Source organism: Lasioglossum baleicum, chromosome 6 (genome assembly GCF_051020765.1).
Source record: "Lasioglossum baleicum chromosome 6, iyLasBale1, whole genome shotgun sequence".
Lineage (NCBI taxonomy): Eukaryota > Metazoa > Arthropoda > Insecta > Hymenoptera > Halictidae > Lasioglossum > Lasioglossum baleicum.
Window position 1 is genome coordinate 4,297,207 of NC_134934.1, and position 20,889 is coordinate 4,318,095.

Consider the following 20,889-nt stretch of genomic DNA (forward strand, 5'->3'; position numbering starts at 1 on the left):
TGTTCATTCTACAGTGTACGCTTTTTTTTCTCCACGCTCAGCGTTTCTCGTTTTTTTTTTCTGTCGGCACCGCTCTACATTTTTCGCTTTTTTAATCCGTGCTCTATACTGTCCGTTTTCCGGCAGGTTCGAATTGCATTTTTCGCTTCCAGTCTCTCTGTCGAAAAATTTTCGCCGCGCGCGCGCGCTCGCATTCTCGTCTTTCTCGATTTTTCGCCGACCGCCGCCGCCACTCTGCTAAGCTTTTCATTTTTCGCCCCCGAATTTCTCGCTTCTCGCCCGGCCAAAAAGGCGTCGCGACGAGCGGACGTTCCCGCCTGTAAACGGTGGTTCCGAGACGCTTCTCACGGCGTCGCTCGCGCCGGCGATGTACGAAAGTATCGACTAACTTCCCGCTTCCAGTCAATTTCGTACGTGATGCGTGAAAGAGACTCAAGGCACGAACTTCCAGCCCGAGTTTCCCTCCGCGCGCGCCGCGCCGGGGGATCCGGTGGCGCTTTTTCTCTCTCTCTCTGTCTCTCTCTCTCTCACTCTCTCGCTTTCCGCGTCTCCACCTCATTCAGAAAGTGTACGAGACTGGAAAATTTCTTATAGTCACGCTCGGCGTCGTTCGCCTAACGTCTCGGAGAGCAGCCGCCCGCCTCGTCTTCGAAATTTTGCAAAATTGCGCGCCGCGACCCGCGTCACATGAAATCTTTCCTCCGGCACCGCGTCGCGCCGTTAGATTATCAAACGGAATATTATCCGCTCCCTTTTCTTTTTTTTCGGCTGAAAGGAAGTCCGCTCCCTTTGATGTCCTCCCTTTGTGCAAATGATTCCCGCCGAAAATTGCATCGGAACGAAGACCTCTCTGTAATTCGGATATTATGCACCTGTATTTAGGCGGCGACGAGAAACGCACGGTTCAATCAAGCCGCGGACGACCAACAGTGGCTCGGATCGAGAAATTTAGTGACAATTTGCTTAAAAGGAACTTTCTCGTATCGGTATCTAATCAATAGACAGCGGGTTCTATGCATTTATGACGAAAATGAATTTAATTTAATTTAAATGAACTTAAACATACATACCATTATACTTATATCTTTTTCCGCGCGCTTGAGTTAACTCGTGAGACCTGCAGTTTTGGTTATATTAATTTTGTATAATTTTGTATAATAATCGATTATTTTATTTAAAAGCTCATTTTTCAATATTTTTTTTAGCCTTTCCAAGTTTCTTTTTGTTGCCCGAGTTAACTCGGTTAAGCGAAATAGGTGCAATTAACAGTTTTTTTTTTTCATAAAACAACATTTTTATGTGTTTCTTTCAAGATTTGTGAACGTTCTTTCGTATCTTAAGAAAACAGAGAATTAGAAAATTCATGGAAAAACGACAGCTTTTGAATTTTTAATTGATGCGTTAAGTGGTTAAGAGAGAAAATCAATTTCTATGTCACACCGGTTTGTTGCAATTCAGAAGGAAAATTTTCATTTTACATAAAGATCCGCTGTCTACTAATCAATGAATGCATGTAGGTGTCGGAGCTTTATGAAAATACCTACATGCGCAGCTGTATCCTTCCGAATAATGCAAATTACGCCTCGTAAATGTGAAAACAGGACTTTTGAGAGCGATTGAGGCCTAGATTGATCTATTATCCAGCGCTTTTGATTACTGAAAAACCCCATCGCATGCATTATCGAGAAATAAGAAGGAGCATCCCGCACCCATGCAACCCTAGGAACCTCCTTAAACGGCGGATTTGACGAGAAAACGAGTAAGTGCAATTAAATACAGTAAGAACATTTCCAACCTATTGGCATCAGGATGCAGGACCTAAAAGTTGAATCTCGAGATCCCATAAAAAATAAGGGCACGTTGAAGACCGTCTTCGTCGGCGTCGCGTAACCGTGTGTTCGAAGAGGTGAGCAAGGTAGTGTACATGCGGACGCGCGCGTGTACGTGTTTGCGGCCGCGAGCCCACGATTGGTGGGACAGGATGAGACACGACCATAAAACCTTATCAACGTTCATCATCGCCGGTTCAACGGTTTGAACCGCTCGTCACCCAGCGCTCGTTAAATGCCGTACGAGTCGCGACGACGGTACACCCTGTGGCCCCGTGGTCACGTCGAGACGCTAACAGCGACGCCGACGAAAAAAACAGAGACAGGAAAGGGCGAAAAGAGGTCCATGACCCTCCGGTGCTAAAACTTCTGCGAAACGGTCGCGCACTGGCCAAACCGACGCGACGCGACAACGACGTGGACAAAGGACTTTGTGTCCAGACGCTGGAAATTCGGTGGAACGGAGCTTGGTCTCTGTCGGTCTCGTTACCGCGGACTAGTTGCAGGTGAATGGGCCGCTTCCCAGAATTGATCACCGTCCGTGGTAGCCGGGGATCAACGACAATAAACCATTAAGGAGGTAGACTCGCGTTTCTAGGATTACGGGATGTGCTTTCTTGAAAATATGCAAACATGGGGTTTTTCAGTAATCAGATGCGCTAGATAAAAGGTCAATCTAGGCCGCAATCGCCCTAAAAAGTCCTATTTTTACGTTTACAAGACGTAATTTGCAATTATTCGGAAGCACAAAGCTACGCATGTAGCTATTTTCATAAAGCTGCGACAGCTACATGCTGCAGGATAATGCAAAATTACGCCTCGTAAACATGAAAATAGGACTTTTCAGGGCGATCGCGGCAAAGGTTGATCTTTTATCTAGCGCTTTTGACTACTGAAAAATCCCATCTTTGCATTATGCACCCTTGCAATCCTGGAAACGAGTCTACCCCCTTAAGACCGAACGTGTAACAGTTTCAACGAATAATAAAAGAGAAACTCGTGAAAACTTTCTTCGCGCCGGCCAACGTACAACCTTTGAAGCTTTTTCGGGTATTGTTGCTCGCTCACGCAACTGTTTCTCAAGGTTGCATGCACCTCGAACACTCTCTGCAATCGCTCTGGAATCACGCGATCGATCGTCAAACTTAGACGCTCGATCCTCCTTTGCGGCGAACTTACATTCGCGTGGCTGTGTTCGTTGTCTGTGAAAGATCTTTTAGAATTTTGCGCAAACTTTTATGATAATACTCGATGCTGCGGTCTAGAAAATCATCTATTCATCTAGTAATACAATGCACCCTTCGAGCAGCATATCCAGGCATTGTCTAAACGCTACGAAGCAATCCTTGGATGTCTAGAAGATCATTTGTCCTTCGGACTAAACCCTAGCGACGCTGCATCTAACGGCACAATATGTCCTTTCATTAGAATCCAGGTTTTAGCCGCAGACCACGAAGACCAGGAGGGTTTCAAAGGATCCCTAACTGAACGGCGTCGAAGACCCAACGGTCTCGCCGCATCTTAAAATCGATATCGCCATCGGTCTGACCAGAGTAACTGAAAACGCGGCTCTCCTCGAAGAGGTAGCATATCCCCGAGAACTTGAAGTCCTTTCTGGACGTTGGGTCTCGCGACGACTACGACTGCGAATCTCTGCGCCGCCATTTAGTCGGGCATCGGCTTTCGAAAGTAATCCATAAATCGTGCCCGTGGAAGAGGATCACCGTTGTGATCGGTTCTGTCGCCATGTCAGAGGGCCTGGAAGCGGACAGGAGTAGACTGGAAGCCAGGTTCCCCAGACCCAGCCTCTTAGTTCCAAGTCTCAGAGCTACCCGACAGTGTTTCGCATCGGGCGCTAGAAAGAGAGGCAGAAAGAGGAGGGAAAAGAGGGACGCCGCCTCGGGGATCAGGATAATATGCCGTGATCCTGCTATATAGAATGGTGTGTGCCGGACCTTCTTCGCTCGAGTCGTGGCCGGCATATACGATCCGGCGAGCGCCGACAGTTGGCTCGCGCGGAGTCATGAAGGCCGTCCCTCGGAAACCTCTTCAGGGAAATCTCGCCGCCAAGGAAAAAACCGTGCTCGCCTTTGATCGCGTGGTCGACCGGAATGCCAAGCGTTCCTCCTTGAGAGACGGAAGTGAACGACCCTCGCCAATCGCCGCCACTCTCCTCTTTCTCTCTCTCTCTTCTTCTGGTTGACTCCAGTAATAGTCCCATTGCAGATCTGCACAATGTCAGGCTTCGCCAGAACTGGAACATTGTACAGGCTGTATAAAAATTATATGCCACGACCACCATAGCGGAATTGTACGCCTTTGGATCGGTGAAGATCTATTTTAAAAAATGGACCGCAAAATTGACCTTGACTCGGAAAATCAAGGTCGACATTTTTTTTTCTATTGCATCGTACAGTACTCATCGCAGGGAAGAAAATTCTCAAAAGAACCATATGGGTCTCGAGTCAACCGTACTCTTACGAAACGATGTTAAAGTTCCTTTTGACCTTGATTTCCCAAGGTCAAGGACAATATTGCGGTCCATTCTTTTTTTTTCATTCAGGCCATTTTGCTTTGTTCTCTACTGCATTCGTCTATAATACCTCATTCCTTAGGTGGGAATACATTCTACAGTGTTAAACTCGCTATAAAATATAGTTTTCCAGCGCACTAAATCAATATGTCAGTGTGTACCATCGGTGGTACACGTGGTACGGAACGTGTTACCAGATCTTCACCGGTCCAAAGGTGTAGAATCCCGATATGGTGGTCGTGACATATAATTTTTATACACCCTGCACAAAACGCAAGAAAACAGCTCGTGCTGCGGACAGAGCGCCGTTCGCGGAAGGTGCAAGGACCTTCGTCCTTTCGGGCATCTTCGCCCCGTGTCCAGGCGCCCAGACATCCTAAACGCTCCGTCAAATATTGACGCGCGAAATGTTTGGCGACCTGCTCGCCGGTTCGCCCACTTGGACGACCGCTCCCTCCTCGAGCCTGCAAAACTGAACTTGCCAGAACGACCTTGCATTCCTCCCTTCGAGCTTTGCGCTCCGAGGCGAAGAAAGCCCGCGGACTTTCCGCGACGTCCGACGCTCAAACACCGCCAGACTAATCACGCTAATGCTGCTGTGACACGTCGTGCAGAGAATATCGCGGACCGAATAAATTGCAGGCTGAGAGTTTTGAATCGTTGAAGACTGCGCCAGTTCGGCTCGAACACTCTTGAATATATTGAAGGTTCTGCTAGGACCTTTTGGCAGGAGTTTATTAACTTGGGGAAACTGTTTGTGATCTGGCATGTTGTCGATGCACTCTGCCAGTCTCTTTGATGTTGTATTGAATTGTAGGATTCTACATTTTGTCGAGTAGAATCTGCAAGATCGGTTAACGTTAAAAGAACAAGTTTTTATTTGGCTGGAACTTGCATTTTTCTGAAGAGTAAAATTTATTTTCAACGCGTAGAGTTCTACGTGTATCATAAATTTTAGAAATTTTATGGACGATAAACCAGTAGCCAGGATATCAAGCATTTTTACGCCGCTAACGAAACGGGAATGATTCTAAAGTGGACAGTCATTATTATTACCATTGCGGGACTTTTGGGAAAATCGTAACTACCGCTTGCCATTATTATTTTTTGCCGCAACGTAAGATGTCTGCCGCAAACATAATGACGGTAAAAATGGTTACCTTAGCGATCCACTTGAAATATTTAGAGCGGCACCGTGTCGGTGACCATTTTCGAAACGTGGGGTGCCTGTCCCGCCCGTCCCACCCGTCAGGTTAACAACGTAAATCCAGTCGTGCGTCCTTAACGCGCCGATTCATCCAGCCGATCGTGGAGCCTGCGGTTTTGTCGATACGGCCGGTTCCGATGGTCAATTTGAATAGATTTTCGGTCGCGACGCGACGGCCGCATCGATTGGGAACGGTTACGAGCCTGGCGCGCTCTAATTTTTATTGGCCGGTGAACGAACGCGGAATTGGCCTCTCGCGCTGCCATGTCGGCCAGATCTCGGCTATGGCATGCGATTTCCGTGCCGTGGGATCGCGATCGGTTTCCATAGGACCCATTCGGCCGCTATCTTCGTCCGACACGCGGCCATCGTTGAATAGAAACGACGCGACGTCTCCACCAGCATTAAGGGCGCCGGTATGAACTGGGTTTACGACGCGAGCACGTTTTACCTATCTTTCTAATTTTGTTACAATGCAGTGTGTCTAACGAAAATATTATGAAAAATACGCTAATAAATAATATGTATATGTAGACATATGTTTATGAGCCTGTCTGGGACCTCGCGGTTTGAAACAGGATCCATTTTTTATAAATGGAGACATGTAGTGTGTAAAATACACATACAGGGTGAATCACCTAACGTTGTCACCTCAAATCTTTTTCGAAGATACATTAAATGTCTCGAGGACAAACTTGAATGGTAAAATGGGGCTCACGATGCCAAAAAAAATTTGTATGCTTCCATATTTTAGTTTTATACGTTTTTTTCTGTCCGTGACCTTGAATGACCTTGAGTAATTATAGTCACTGAACTCGTAATGAAAAGGACTATCATTGTAGATGTTTAAAAAAGGGTGGTACCATTTTAAAAAAATGAAGGTGACCTTGATATCTCTAAAAAATGACATGAAAACAAACATTTTTTTGGTGTAGCATGAGCCCCATTTTACCATTCAACTTTGTCCTCAAGACATTTAATGTAGCTTTGAAAACAACAAAGATATTTGCGGTGAAAAAGTTAGACGTCTCGCCCTGTATATGTTTTGGAGCCCGTCTGGGATCTGGAGGTCTGAACCAGGAGCATAGAGGCTCCCGTGCATGATCGCGTGCGAATCGTTCGAGCAAAATCGGCATTTCGATCGAGAAAGTAAGTTGGTGCGTGAAGGGATGTTGTTATAGCGTGGTTGGAAGATATAGCGAGCGGTGTTGGCCATCGTCCGAGCAGAAATTTCCGAGGATGTATCGAACCTGATCCCATCCCCGGTTTCTTTCGGCAGCATCACCGGCGCGTCGTGTACGTAAGGGAGAGTCGGTTGCGGCGCAGGAGGGGCCAGTCAGAGAGCAGGGTTTGGGGCCCGTCGCGTGTTTTTGCCCCCCGTCTGGCCCCCACCGCAGCTCATCGTTTTTTGTCTGGTGCAGTGCATGCGCTGCACCGCGCCATGTCCCCCTTGCACCACCGCCCGTTGCTGCCGTCATTCTCCTCCTCCTCCTCCTCCTCCGCCTCCTCCAGCTTTCTTTCCTCCCTCAGCCCCTTTCGTCTTCGCTGCACCACAATGCAACGCGTCCGCTGCACCGGTCCGAAGCGTTGCAGCGGCACAGTGCACAGTGGCCTGGAGATCCGCTTTTTTTTCTGGCACAAAGTCAATTTTTCAAATTTAATACTTTGCTCGACATTGCGGTCACCTTGAAAAAGCTCTGCACACATCACGATTGAAATTTTGTCGCGGTAACCTGTATTTTGTGAATTACGTGACGCCACCAGTACGATTTCAGAACACCAGAAAATACTTTTGTTTTGCATAAGCTATCAGCGAGATTACGAGCGTACAACGTTAACCCGCCGATTATTAGAATTATGCAGCGTGTATCGCGATATTGTTCGGTCGGACTTTGCACCGCGCTATCCACCTCCTAGCCTTGCAACTTTCTTCTCTAAACAGTTAATGAAAGCACAAAATTTAGTATATAATTCAGTATATACGAATGGTAGATGTATTCGTATTATATTTTAGTACGATGAAAGGTTTCTACTTTTAGAGAAGGAACACACAGGCACAATTGGTAAATGAATTTGAACAGAAACTATCTCGGAACATTTCTAACGTGTTAAGTAACAGCATGATATTTTTTGATTTGTGTCCAGAGTGATTAAGTTTGTATCAAAATCAGAGAACTTTCTATAGAAATCAGATAGAGCGATGATTTCTTTCTCAATTAAAGCTGAAATATCCCCGAATATGGGAAAAATAGAGAGATTATGGTACAAACGTTTTTTAACTTTGAAAATCTGTGTTAAACTTGTACCATGTACGGATAGGTTTTTTTCTAGACAGTTATACCACATTTCCCGTAGATTTTGTCACGCTGATTTCAAATCTGGTCGCAAAATTTCTCTTGTTCTTTGATTTCGACAGAAAATTCATCGGTTTACCCCACTGTGCGGCGTATGCAGCGTGCACAGGCAACGAGTGTGTGTGCAACAGCTATAGGAGGACGCCGACTCGTTGCAGACTATGCACACGCTCGCCGGAGGCCGTCCCAGCGTGCTTATGATCGCCGCGAGCCAAACAGCAGGCGGAGGCTGCGAGGCTTCCGCGGAAGATGCGCAACATCTCCGTGTGCACCTGCCGACCGTGTCGTCCCGACGGACCCGTGTCACGCCGATTTCCAGCCACCGTACAACAGCCACGAGGAAACCATGCATACCCAAGGACCTGGCTCTCTGCTATGCTATGCTGCCTCTGCTTCTGCTGTTGCAGTGCTATGGCGATTCCTGTGGTCGAACCCTTAACGATCTTGCCACTATGGTTACGCACGATGTTTTTCTTTTTGGTTTTTAGGGGAAAATGGAATGCAGCGTTCGCGGAGCATCTGGTTCGTATTTTCTTATACAAGCGGTTTGCATGTGTTCAGATTTTCAGCGATTTCTATCTTAACGCTTGCTCGAATAAATGAATTTGGTTCATAGCTTCCTGGAGGATGCCTACAGTGACCCGAATTAATATTCGGACGCTCTAAAAAAGACGATAACTTTTTAAATATTGTACTATACGATTCGAACTTTTCTGGGAAGCAATAGCAATTAGTTTTACTACAGGATGTAAAAAGAAAATTTTTCGAAAATTGCAATTGATCGGAATTGTAGAAAAAAATACTAAAAGTTGCATTTTACAACTTTTTTATGTGGGCTTATATTGAGAATTTAAAAATTACGTGCTGTAGATCTGTGTCAATTAAATATACTCTGGTAATTTCGTCAAAATCGGTGGACGTGTTGCAATGAACTACAAACGTTTAAAGATGGTAAAAATTGCAGATTTTCACGATTTTTTTTTAACATCTTTCAATGCTTGTCGTTGTTTCCCGCATCAAACGATTTTAATAAAACTTTCACAGTGCATATAATTGACACAGATTTACAAAACGTATTTTTTCCATTTTCAATATAGGCCCGCATGAAAAAGTTGTAAAATGCAACTTTTAGTATTTTCTCCACAATTCCATTCAATTGCAATTTTTGAAAAAATTTCTTTTCACATCCTCTAGTAAACTAATTGCTCTTGCTTCCCCAAAAAGTTCAAACCGTATAATACAATATTAAAAAAGTTATCGTCTTTTTCAGAGTGTCCGAATATTAATTCGGGTGACTGTATCTTAACGCATGCTCGAATAAAATAATTTGGTTCATAGATCCTGGAGGATACCTGCAATTTTAACCCTTAGCACTCCAACGGTGACTCCGAGGCGCCTCTAAAAATCGCTGTATCATTATTCGAAATATCTAATCAATTACTAAATTAATAATTACTAAATTAAATAGATCGAAAGAGATGTTTAATTTTCGAGTTAAAATAGCTCCGAGTACAAGTGAATAATTTTAATTTTGAGAGAAAAAACACACACACAGAAAACTGTTTGGCTAATTATATATAAAATATCATATAAAATTAAATATAATAAAAAAAATTGGTATGGCAATTCTTGTGGCTAGCTACAGTAATCCACAATGAAATCATTGTCGTAGTGAAAATAAGAATTGTATTGTTACGAAATTTGATTTTTCGAAGTTAGTCGATTATGCATATGGGCAGCACGTAGCCCCATTAACTCTTGGACAGTGGACCATTTTTGTAGCTGGACAAATTAACGATGTGTAAGACCGATTTATGGATTAATTCGATAATTTTTAATATTCTTTTGCAAGCTACTTCTCGTAGACCGACTAGTTTCTAATGTAATATTCGTTTAATTTCATTGCTAAATCGCCTAATTGTTCGACGAGTCCGATATTGTGCGTGAAAATAGACTCGGCCGTCGCGCCGCTATCGGAAGGTTAATACCCGTATGAGGGCGTGTGCGCACACCTTTCACAATGAGAGAGTTAATTAGCATTACCCGGTATCCAACAAACGAATAAACATCTAGAAACTCGTGACCGCGAGAGTGTAAGAGTTCCTTGGCAATTCCTCGCGGCTTCAGAAACGCGTTTTCGACGCGATTCGCAACAGAGCGTATTCGACACAGCGAGCCGGAATATCGGCGAATATTCGACCTCGGATGAACTCCAATTAGCAAACGAATTCGATTCTCGGAACATCGTGGACGCCGGGCGGCGCGGCGCGGCGCGGCTAGTAATTTGCTGTCATCCCGACTATTACGCAATCCTCGTCACTCCGTTCCGGATTTCCGACGGCTGTGCAGGCGGACAACGTGTTCGTCGCGCCGACGTAATCGAGACGCACGTGCAGGTACGACCTTTGATATATCCCACTATTTTTCTTTCTCTATCTGTTCCCAGCCGCGACGCGACCCGACGCGACGCTGTCGGCCGCGTCGCGCTAAACTTCGCGTTTCCCCGGACGGAAAATAGTTCGCAATTAACCGGCGTTGTAATCCATCCATTTGCATACCGCCGGTGACGACACCAACCACGACAAATACACGCGAACCTCCGCGTCTTTGTGTTTCAACCGCGAGGTCGCTAATTTCCCGCGGTCCTCGAATTTAATTGATGCTTAATTAGAATTTCGATCGTAAATAGCGTCGTCCTCACAACAAACTGCAGTTCTTTCGTTCCTGTCGTATTCGAATGTTATCGCGAAGGTCAAGAGCGATTGTTTTAATGAGTTCTTTTTAACGATCCAGTGACGCTGCACTTTTTGGTGGGTACGACGGTGGGAAAGATCGACCTTTTAAACATTAATTATGCGACGATGCCTAAGAGAAAGGTCTCGTTTTATGCACGTTTGACGTCGTTTAGAAATTGTGAAACGGATGACTACTGAACAAGACGAGAGAAAGAATACAATCAAGTACTATTAAATGGATTTTCAATAATTGGTAAGTTTTGTTTTATGCACGTTCGACGTCGTTCAGGAATTGTGGGAAAAATATATCAAATTTTCGAGCGAAGCTAAAACGGATGAGTACTGGACAAGAGACGAGAGAAAGAATACAATCAAGTACTATTAAATGGATTTTCAATAATTGGACGCTTCCAACGAAACTTTCATGAAGTTTAAATAAATTTCTAGTAAAATCAAGTCGTCAACATTTTTTTTCAAATATGTTGAGAGTCCCGTGGCAGAGTGTTCAGGGTCTCCAGGCAGAATCTCGAGTGTGGAACAGGCGATTTCCGGTTCTGGATCCGGCAGCGAACCCGCGAAGTAGAGAATCAGGGTTCGTCGACGGAACAACCAATCCCGTCATTAATTTCCCATAATGCGGCGCATAATGGCGCGACGATGTTCGACAGAGCCGCGCGTCGGGCGTACACGGCAACTTTCCAGGAAACAGAAATTAATTTTCCCCGGGTCTGGGTACAAGCTTCTTTATAAATTATTAAAACTTTCGCGCCGGTCCCTTCTCCCGCCCGGATATCCACCTTTGTCGGTGAGGCTCTCATGAATATGTACCCGGACTGTAACCGGGCGTCGGCAGTTTTTCTTTTAAGCCGACGCGAACTTCGTTAATCCGCGATCCGGAGACCGTTTTGCATTTTGATATCAACGACGAACAGATACACAAGTCCCGCGCGCAACGAGCAGAGAGAACGCTCGGAGCTTGTTCCGAGCTGAGTCGAGCGGACTCTCAAGGGAACAGTGGATTTCGTTACTTTTCAACTGGCTGTCCAAACATTGTTCTTCGCCGCTTGACAACCCCTGCAGCTCTCGCTGCTGAGGCTCTGGCCTGGTACACGCAAAAGAACTTCGCAGCCTCTACGATTAATTCGCTCAACTGTTTAGAGGGTCAATTTTTATTTTTTATATTGTATTATATACGAGACCCAGTAGACAATGCGGTTCGAAAGACTAACAAAAATTTTGTATGAACCTTCTTCATGATTAAGGTGAGATCTCCTTTGCGCGTCTGGACGCAGCGTTTTGTTATCCCAGCGCCTTGTATACTCCACTCGTCATACTTCATTAGAACTGCGTCTAGACGCAAGCACATTTGCAAATTGTAAACATTCATTTTGAAATTTGAAAATTCGAAAATTGACGAAATTAAAATTATTTGAAGTGAACGCTGCATCGCGATGTACAATCTGGGATGGCCGAAGAACACAGTGGGCTGGATCGTAAAATGATCGAAAAATTCAAACAAACAGTAGTCCGAAAAGTATTCTGAAGCAGCGGGTCGACAAACGCATGCGTTTGGGTGTGGCGCAACATTCAGAGGTCTCGAAACGAAAATACAAACGCAAACGTGTGCGTCGAACACACATCGTAAATCGATCGACGCACGTGTTTGAGTTTGGGCGATGCTCCTTCGAATTTCTTCGCAAATGAAATACAAGGAAAAACATACCAAATCGCATCATAGGAACACAAACTTGTGCGTCCAGAGGCACAGCAGAGAGCTACGATGAATGCAGTATAGATAACAAAACGCTGCGTCCAGACGCGCAAAGGAGATCCCACCTTTAGGCCTCATCCGTTCCTCGCGTCAATTTGACACAGTTTTGCAGATTCACCCTTTTGCAAATCAATTCACCCACTATGAATATTTAAGTTAGTTCAAATAATGTGAAAAGAACATTTAATTTAGATTAAATTCTATATTCACACACACACATTTAGATTAAATTATACATTTACTTAGACACACTCGAAACAAAGACTCAATACTCAATACGCTTCAATAAATACATATGTACTTTCATTATTTAAATTTATTATAATCAGAAAATGACTACAATAAATATACATATCTACACACAGTTTTTTAATGAATTGGTAGTTAACTAGACTGCAGATTTTATGCATTTATGACAAAAATGGGTACATACAGTTTAAAACGGTGAAGACATTAAAAAAATTGAAGGCCACCAGTGTATGTGAGTTTCACCTTAATAAGATAATTAAAAGAAGAATGAAACTTTTATTTGACTCCTGCATCTTTCAATCAATGCAAACATTTATTATTTTGCATAAAGACCCGCAGTCTAGTAATTACTTTTAAATAAGTATTTCATGTACATCTTTGCAATAAATAACATTTTGAATTTCTCAACAATCAATTTTTCGTTTGATTTGATTTTTTTTTTAACGAAAACTCACTTAAAAATACTTTATTCGTGGAAGTTTGAAATTGATTTACAAAAGGGTGAATTTGGAGTGCAGAACCTGTATTTGTAGGTAAATCTGCTCGAGACAGGCGTGATTGTAGACAGAGCCGTACTAATTAGTGTGTTTAAAAATGGTGACGAGATAATTGTCACCAGGCGAAGAGGAGCGTGACCGAGGGATCGACTGATCGTCCCAGTATTACCTGACGGTAGCGACTGTTCTAACATGCGACGCAAATTGGCCATTATTTGTTATATAAAACTAGACAGTCACGTGCACAGAAAGAAAACCGATGTATGTAAGTACATGCGGGCTACTGATGTCATCGACAGATGGTCCCCGCGTATACGGGTCGTAAGACATCGACACATTTTAACTGGTGACTGCGCAATATCGATCGCGGAACCATCGAGCACTCGAAACGCAGAAGGGAAACAGTCCGATCATGCTTGCAGATTTCTCTTCCTCAACAATACACGGCAACCTAACCCATTAAAATAGAATCATCTGGCCCCCCTTACAGGAAAATAATGTATCGCGTCATGATTTTACAGGCGGTGACCATTTTTCTTGGACTTTCTCGCGACGCGACGTGTCCAGCTGTAATCCGGTTTCCATTTCAACTTGATTCGCCTGTGCGCTTCGTTCGGGTGACCACGTCCACTGCATCGGGTCAGACACGTGTCTAACCCTGCTGTTAGGCGTGGAAATTCCTCAGGACCTTTGTGCAAGAGCAGCCGACCTCTGAAGAATTCACAGAATAAGAAATCACCGGTCTCCTAGTCGTGATTTCAATTCTAGGATTTTCGCGCGTTTCACGCGCTCTAACCTTTACTATTTCCTTCGCAATTGCGATTAATGACAATTAAAACAACAAACTATTTACACATTAGCTAGTAAACTAATCCTTCTAACGTCTTTAAAAAAATTCAAGCTGCTGGGTAGAATTCTGTGAAAAAAGTTATTCATTTTTGAAAGGTGCACGAATACTTTGCACACCAACTGTATGTCAAATATTCTGTGGTAGGTATTTGTGTATGCAATGTCTGAATGTCTTCGAACAAACCTAGAAGTAAACAGACAATAAACTCTAAGAATGATTCCCAAAAACGAAATGTGTAACGGTCTCAGTCACCTAATAACCACATGTAAGTAGATAATTTTTGCTTGGATGCTTGGGTGTCCAGCTAGGCAACGAAAGCAGTTCCCCGTCGTTAGAACGGGCTTTTTTGCATGCAGCAACTAGATTAATTGCGAGCGAACCAATATCTCCTACGAGATTGCAGGACGTAGGAAAGAGAGAGAAGACTACAGAGGCACACCGATCCTCTTCATCTGCAATGTTCTCCGGGTTCCACGCTCTCCACGCGACTTTCCTATCTGGGTCAGAGGACAAAGAGCACTGGAACCAGCTGCGTAGGAGAATAGATCGGACGATCAAGATGCAGGGAAAGAGGAAGAGAGAGAGAGAGAGAGGAGAATCGGAGTCCAGGTCATGTACTGGGAAAGAAAGACGCGATTCTAGGTAGCAGTCCCCGATCTTCCTGAAACTTTCGCTTGTTCTTTTTCCCCGTGAGCTTCTCCGCGGGAACATGCTCGCAGCCTTGGGGAAATTAACGCAACCATTCGCGCGCTTTCGCGGAAACAAATAAATTATTTCGCGCGAAACCGTCCGATATTGCTACGCACGATTTCTCCGCCTTCCTTTTGCAGGATGTTTGAAATGATAGTCATTAGTAGACTGCGGATGTTTATGCATTTATCGCTTATGAAAACGTCCAAAAAAAGCTAGAACATAAAGTTCGATAGAATTTTTATTTGTTTTAGATGTACAAAGGGGCTGTTTCCATTAAAATTTGTCTAGAAAAATTGGAAATGCCTAAACATCCGCAATCTAGTCATTAGGGACCTATCGGATCTAGAAGAGACTACTTCCCGATGGTTCCTTTTATGAGCCTCTAATTTGTTCGACAACTGTAACACTCTTTATCGACCGTATTACGGATCATTATTGCGGTTTATTGTTATGGCAGGGGTGAGTCGTAGAACGCCGAAAGACTCACTGTTTTTTTTTTTTAGGATCACAGATGCTACTTATTCGCAGGTTTCAGCTACGGATCTCGAAGACTCAACCCAAATTTGAATAAACATCAGGTAAAATAAGATTATTGGGTCTCGTACATTTGTAGGAAAAATGAATTTGTAGAGAAATTGAAAGAATTTCTTCATTTTCGCAGAGAAATGAAGGAAGAAAGAAATTTCCGGACAATTTTTACTTCGCATAAAAATCCGAAGTCTATTTATAAGCGAAGGGAAAGAAACACGATATGCTATTTTTAGAAGAATCTGCATTGTGTTTTAAAATAGCATCTCACGCTTTCACAGGATGTCAAGAATTTCTGAAATTGTGGGGACGAGTTTCTAAAAAAACGTGACGCCAGGAAGTCGCCATCGGGTGCAAGAGGAAATATTAATTCGTGGACGGTAATTTATGCTTGCAGCCGAACGAGAAAAGAGATAGGGAGAGAGAGAGCGAGAGATTGATTGATAGATTATTTATTAGCTTTCTCAGCTATTTTCGCTTACGTTTATATTATACATTAATACTCCATCACAAAATAGACTTGGAGAGAGAGAGAGAGAGAGAGAGAGAGAGAGAGAGAGGGAGAGGAAGAAGAAAAGAATTCGCGTCGGTTTTCGACGCCGTCTCCGGGTCCACCCATCGAAATATTCATCGAATGGTCTCATTATCTCGGCTCGCGGCTCGGCGAAATTTGCAATTTCGACCGGTTAACTGTGGCGTCCATAGTTTCAATTTCGTACAGACGACGCGGAACAAACGCTGGCCGCTTACAATTCCGCCGGCACGGCCGAAAGCATTATATTCCAGATCACGTCAGCGATACGGCCAGATTAATTGGCCCCGATGTCTTCGCGATACCGCGCTGAAATAGCTCTTCATTTAGATCATAAAACGTTGCACCCGCGAAATTGTGCGTAATGCAGAAACCGCCGATGAATTATGCACGGGACAGAATTGTCGCCTCGGGCACCCGTTTCCAGAGGCGACAATCGGTGCAAGTGTTTCACCAGAAAAATGTAGGGATGATAAGCAAGCTGATATCTCGATTAGAAATCGACATTCTATTTTCATTCGAAACTTCTCTCGGTGCGTCTTTCGAATTCGCTGTCCTTCAATCAATCGCTCGTAGCCAACTATCGGCAATTGTACGCCTTACGATCGATGCACTAAGCCGTTGAAAGAAATGCAATTAATAGAGAGCAACAAGGTGGACCAAGATGGTTCAATTGTCTTGGGTACCCGAGTAATTGGAACTCGTTCGCAATGTCAAAGAAATAAGACTGCTGCGAATAAAAGATCCATAATGTGCACGTTTCAAGACCCACTTCCGAATAATTAGGTTCTTGAAACTCTTAAATATTTGAAATTTGAATGGGAATCGAGATGGAAGTGGAAATTTCGAGTGTAATTTCAACGAAGTTCTGAAGATTCCCATTAAAATCGATTCATTCGACCATGCTAGCTACCGGACGGATTTTGTCGGTATTTCGATGTGATTTCGTATCAAAGTGATCCTATCAATAAGTGTAATCTTTCTATAAAATTCTTACGGGAACACATGTCGAAATCGACTCGAAGAAGTCTCTTGAAATCGAGTCAATTTCGTCCGAATTGATGGTCGGGTTTTTTCAATTATTCTACATGATTTCGTATATATTTTTCAGCGAACATGCATCTCTCATAAAGTGGGAACCTCCATCTTCCATTCTTGCGGGAACATATTTGAAAATCGCCGCGAACCTCAGTAAATTCTCTTTAATTTATTCAGTTAAAAGTTCTAGCTGCAATGACCGAAACACTTACGTGGTCGTAACCTTGGAAATCCGCTACTTAATAATATGCGAAAATTCTGAATAAAATCTGACACAAAACGCAGCTAACAAACTGTAGCTCAGTGAATTTTCTTGAATTTTTCAGATGTAGATCCTGGCTGGGAAGATCGCGACATTTATCCGGCCGTATCCTTTGCGTAGTTCTGGGAGTTTCGTGCAAGGGTTAACAGGGGCGATTAATATTTAGATGAAAATTAGCCGTCGGCGGTAGTGTAGCGAGAAGGATGGTATCTCTCTCTCGGTCCTTTCAGTCGGCGCCCACGCTTGTCACGGGCCTTGCGCCCGCTTCAAAGGACGCGGGTTCCGCGCAAGAAATCCTACGGAACGCCGGTATAATGTCGCGGGAGCGGCGTAAACCGGGGCTCTCGTCTTTCCGCGTGTTATCTCGTCAGCGGGATCTTTACCGCGCTCGCCTCATCCGCGTTTTACCGTCGATCGTAATTCTGTCCCGCCTTTGTCAGCGTCGCAAGGACCCCGGGAAACAAGTAGCGATAGCGCGCTAAGTGCGCGCACATTGTTAGCGGTGCTCATACTCGCGTGTTTACGGGCCTCCGCGATATAGGATGCACACGAACTGGAAGAGAGAGAGAAACAGCGAGGGAGAGAGAGCGAGAGAGAGAAAGAGCGGTATTTCAGTCAAACCGCTTGATCTCCTCCCGCATTCGCCTCGCGAGATTTATCCGGCTGACTTATCTCTCGAACGAACGTGCGTGTTCGCTGGAAATCGTTCTTCGCTAAGCCAGAGATCCTTTGTACCTGATTGCGGGCTCGGACGCCGCTGATTCGGGAAAAAAGAGAATAATTGCTCTTTTACGAGAACCTGGTTGATGAACATGATCTCTATGCGCGAGCTTTCGAGGACGCCATTGCTCCGTCCTTTGTTTGAAGCATTATCTACATCTTCATTCGTCAATTTTTCTGAAACGACAATGTCTTCTTTTTAACCCCTGCTAAGTGGACACTTCTGGTCATTTTAGAGTCGTGGCTAGATCGAAATATAAATTCAGGGTAAGGTTGCTCAAGTCGTACCAGTGCTCAAGTCGTACCACTTGAATTTTGAACGAACTACGGCGACAACAGCACATATACAACGACAACCAAATATACATCCGAGTCAACCAAGTTGCTTTACGTATTATTGTCTGCCTTAAACCTGCCTCATTATAAAAATCCCGTCATCAAGTAAAAGTTTATTTAAATTGTTAAAGATTATTTAAGTTTTTAAAGATTTAGTTTATTTTACGTGAAAGCATATAGATTTGCTAATTTCGATATAATAAATAACAACAGTATTAACACAAGTTTTGAATAACACGTTTAATTTCTATTTATTTGATAAATCCTAAGTTTAATACGGTTTTCTTCTTAAGGGGTACGACTTGAGCAACCTTACCCTATGTCAAGATGAACCTGGAAATCTCGGTACAATTATTATTTCGGGAAAAAGTGCATTGTCACATGTTGCAGACAAACTTCACCAATCTTCCAATGTAGGGTAAACTTGTCGAAACGTTACGTCCCCTCGAATTTTCTCATAATTCTATTCCACCAAAAACTAAAAGAGACCGCCTATTGTTTGTATAGAAAGAAGTTGTTCAGTAAGTCTCAAGATTTATAATATATTTCAATTACAAGAAAATCCGCGAGGAAGCGACGTTTCGACAAGTTTACCGAATGCAGATTTTCCTGGTTATCGTGTTCCATCTCCGAGCAGTCGATACGAGTCTGGTGGAATCGACGAGTTCCGTAAATCTAGCGTCAGAAACGGAGCAGCGACGGTGTGGACTAGTGCTAGGGCTCTCGAAAAATCGTCGTCGCGCGACGGGAGGGCAAGAAGACTTGCGTCAGTAATTTTTTTCGCTCGACTTTGAAAAGAAGTTCGCACGAAGCGACGCGACGCGGCGCTGCAGCTAGCTGGCTGAAAGTGTGCGACGCAGATGGACGAGCCCCCGTTTTTCGTCGCATTTCACGGCGAACAAGGGGACAACAGGAGTTCCGTGTTGGGCTACGTGTCCGCGGTGTGCCCACGCGCCGCTGAAATCCACGAATTCCATCGGTACCAAGCGAGACGGAAAGTCGTCCTTGGTCCGTTAGGTCTCGTGCACCAGCAGCCCAGCCGCGCGTACACCAACGGTTCGTGGGCTGAAAGGTTAACCTCGAAATCAACGACGCGTGCACCGCCGCCGTCATTCCCCCTCTCTCGTCGTCTTCTCCCTCGTCGGTTTCCTCCATTTTTCACGAACGTTCCCTCGCAGCAAACACGATGCTCGCCTCCCTCGAGCACCTCCCAGCGACCGTTTAACGGGAACGAACATCAATTAGACGCGGAACGCGATCGTCTCCGCTCGGTACGCGGAACCGCAATGGAGATTACACCTACTCGATTCTCTTGGCTGACTATCCGACTGAACTTGTGGTTCTTCCCGCTGATTTCGACGGCGGATCGCTACCGCAAGAGATTCTCGAACCGTTCGACAATGGGACAGATCGACCCGCGCTACCTGTTTACCGGCTCAAAAATCAAACTTCTCATATCGATTTTTAACGAATGCATAATGTTCTTTAACCCCTTGCAGTAGCAGCTATTTTAACTCGATAATGATACATCTCTTCCGACCTAGAATATATCCATGGTAGGATGATCTTTATCATTTTCGTGGATATGAAATTGTTATAATACCGTATACACTACTGAAATGTTTAGTAATTGGTTAGACTCTGACATATTTAATAATGCAAACGATATTTTGAATTATCGTCTTTAAAGTGCTAAGGGCTATATGTCAATTACATTCGAAAACGATCAAACTTTTTCAGATACCATTTTTTACTATACATGAATAATATTTATCGAACGTTTCTTGGTCCTTCGCAGGATTAATAATTTGATCTCGGAGAAGCGTAATTCAATCTGAATTGTTCATTTCTATTCTAAAAGTGCAGCAAATATATGAGGCTCCGAATTCTTCAGTCTCTTCGTCGCCGGAGTGATCTTATTAATTTACCCTCCGACAATCGCATAATATGAATCCGGATTCTCACCCTCCATTTTTGGATCTATTATGACGAATTTAATGAAGTGCAGACTCTGGATGGTTATGCAATTTTAAGACTTCCGAGACTCTGCTTTGGTAATTGGAATGAGCTCTAAAATTATGTTGTCTCGTTACCGTCGAGATGAACAAAATTAAGTTACTTTAGTGTTAGAAAACTGCGGATCTTTATGCATTTATGAAGAAATTGGCTGAGTGAAATATAGAACAGTAAACGATTAGATAAATTTAAGAATACTGTAATATTGTTAATACTGTAATTTTATTTACAATTTTGATTTTACTCCCGTTTCCCACAATAAACGCAGATCCGCAGTCTATTGAATACTAATTAGCGTCTCGAAGAATTCGAAAGTTTCAGCGATAAAAATGCACTTCCGGTTGCAACGACAATAATTGCCCATCGTATATCAATCCGCATGAACGAGACAAATTTATCAGTGTCGATCATAGTGTCTCTAACGATTCCAAAATTTCAACAATAAAACTGCAGTTGTGCGCTTGCAACGACAGTAATTGCCCATCGTATATCAATCCGCATGAACGAGACAAATTTATCAGTGTCGATCATAGTGTCTCTAACGATTCCAAAATTTCAACAATAAAACTGCAGTTTTGCGCTTGCAACGACTATAATTGCTCGCCGCATATCGATCGGAATCGAAGAAACAAATTTTTCGAGTTGTTAATCGGCATCTAAAAGAATTGGCAAGTTTCGGCGATAAAATCGCAGTTGCGCGGTAATTGGCCGTCAAGGGTCTGGTCGAATCGGAGAAATA

The 20,889-nt window shown here is 43.8% G+C and overlaps 2 protein-coding genes across 3 annotated transcripts in view; one reads left to right on the forward strand and one right to left on the reverse strand.

The window, feature by feature from the left end:
• LOC143209271 (uncharacterized) overlaps positions 1-20,889 on the reverse strand; it is a 160,869-nt gene that overhangs the window by 96,939 nt on the left and 43,041 nt on the right. The gene's annotated exons all lie outside the window — the stretch shown is intronic.
• On the forward strand, positions 6,106-20,134 carry LOC143209642 (uncharacterized). Of its 2 annotated transcripts, none has more exons than XM_076425571.1 (3): positions 6,106-14,667; positions 15,222-15,296; positions 15,380-20,134. In XM_076425571.1, exon 3 carries the CDS (start codon positions 18,995-18,997, stop codon positions 19,634-19,636), a length of 642 nt encoding a protein of 213 aa, XP_076281686.1. In that variant the 5' UTR covers positions 6,106-14,667; positions 15,222-15,296; positions 15,380-18,994; the 3' UTR covers positions 19,637-20,134. Both variants share the same exon structure in this region, with proteins under 2 accessions (XP_076281686.1, XP_076281687.1).

What these genes read in the sequence shown, in the direction of transcription:
- LOC143209642 (XM_076425571.1), top strand. Translation starts at nt 18,995, where the DNA reads ATGGACGAGCCCCCGTTTTTCGTCGCATTTCACGGCGAACAAGGGGAC.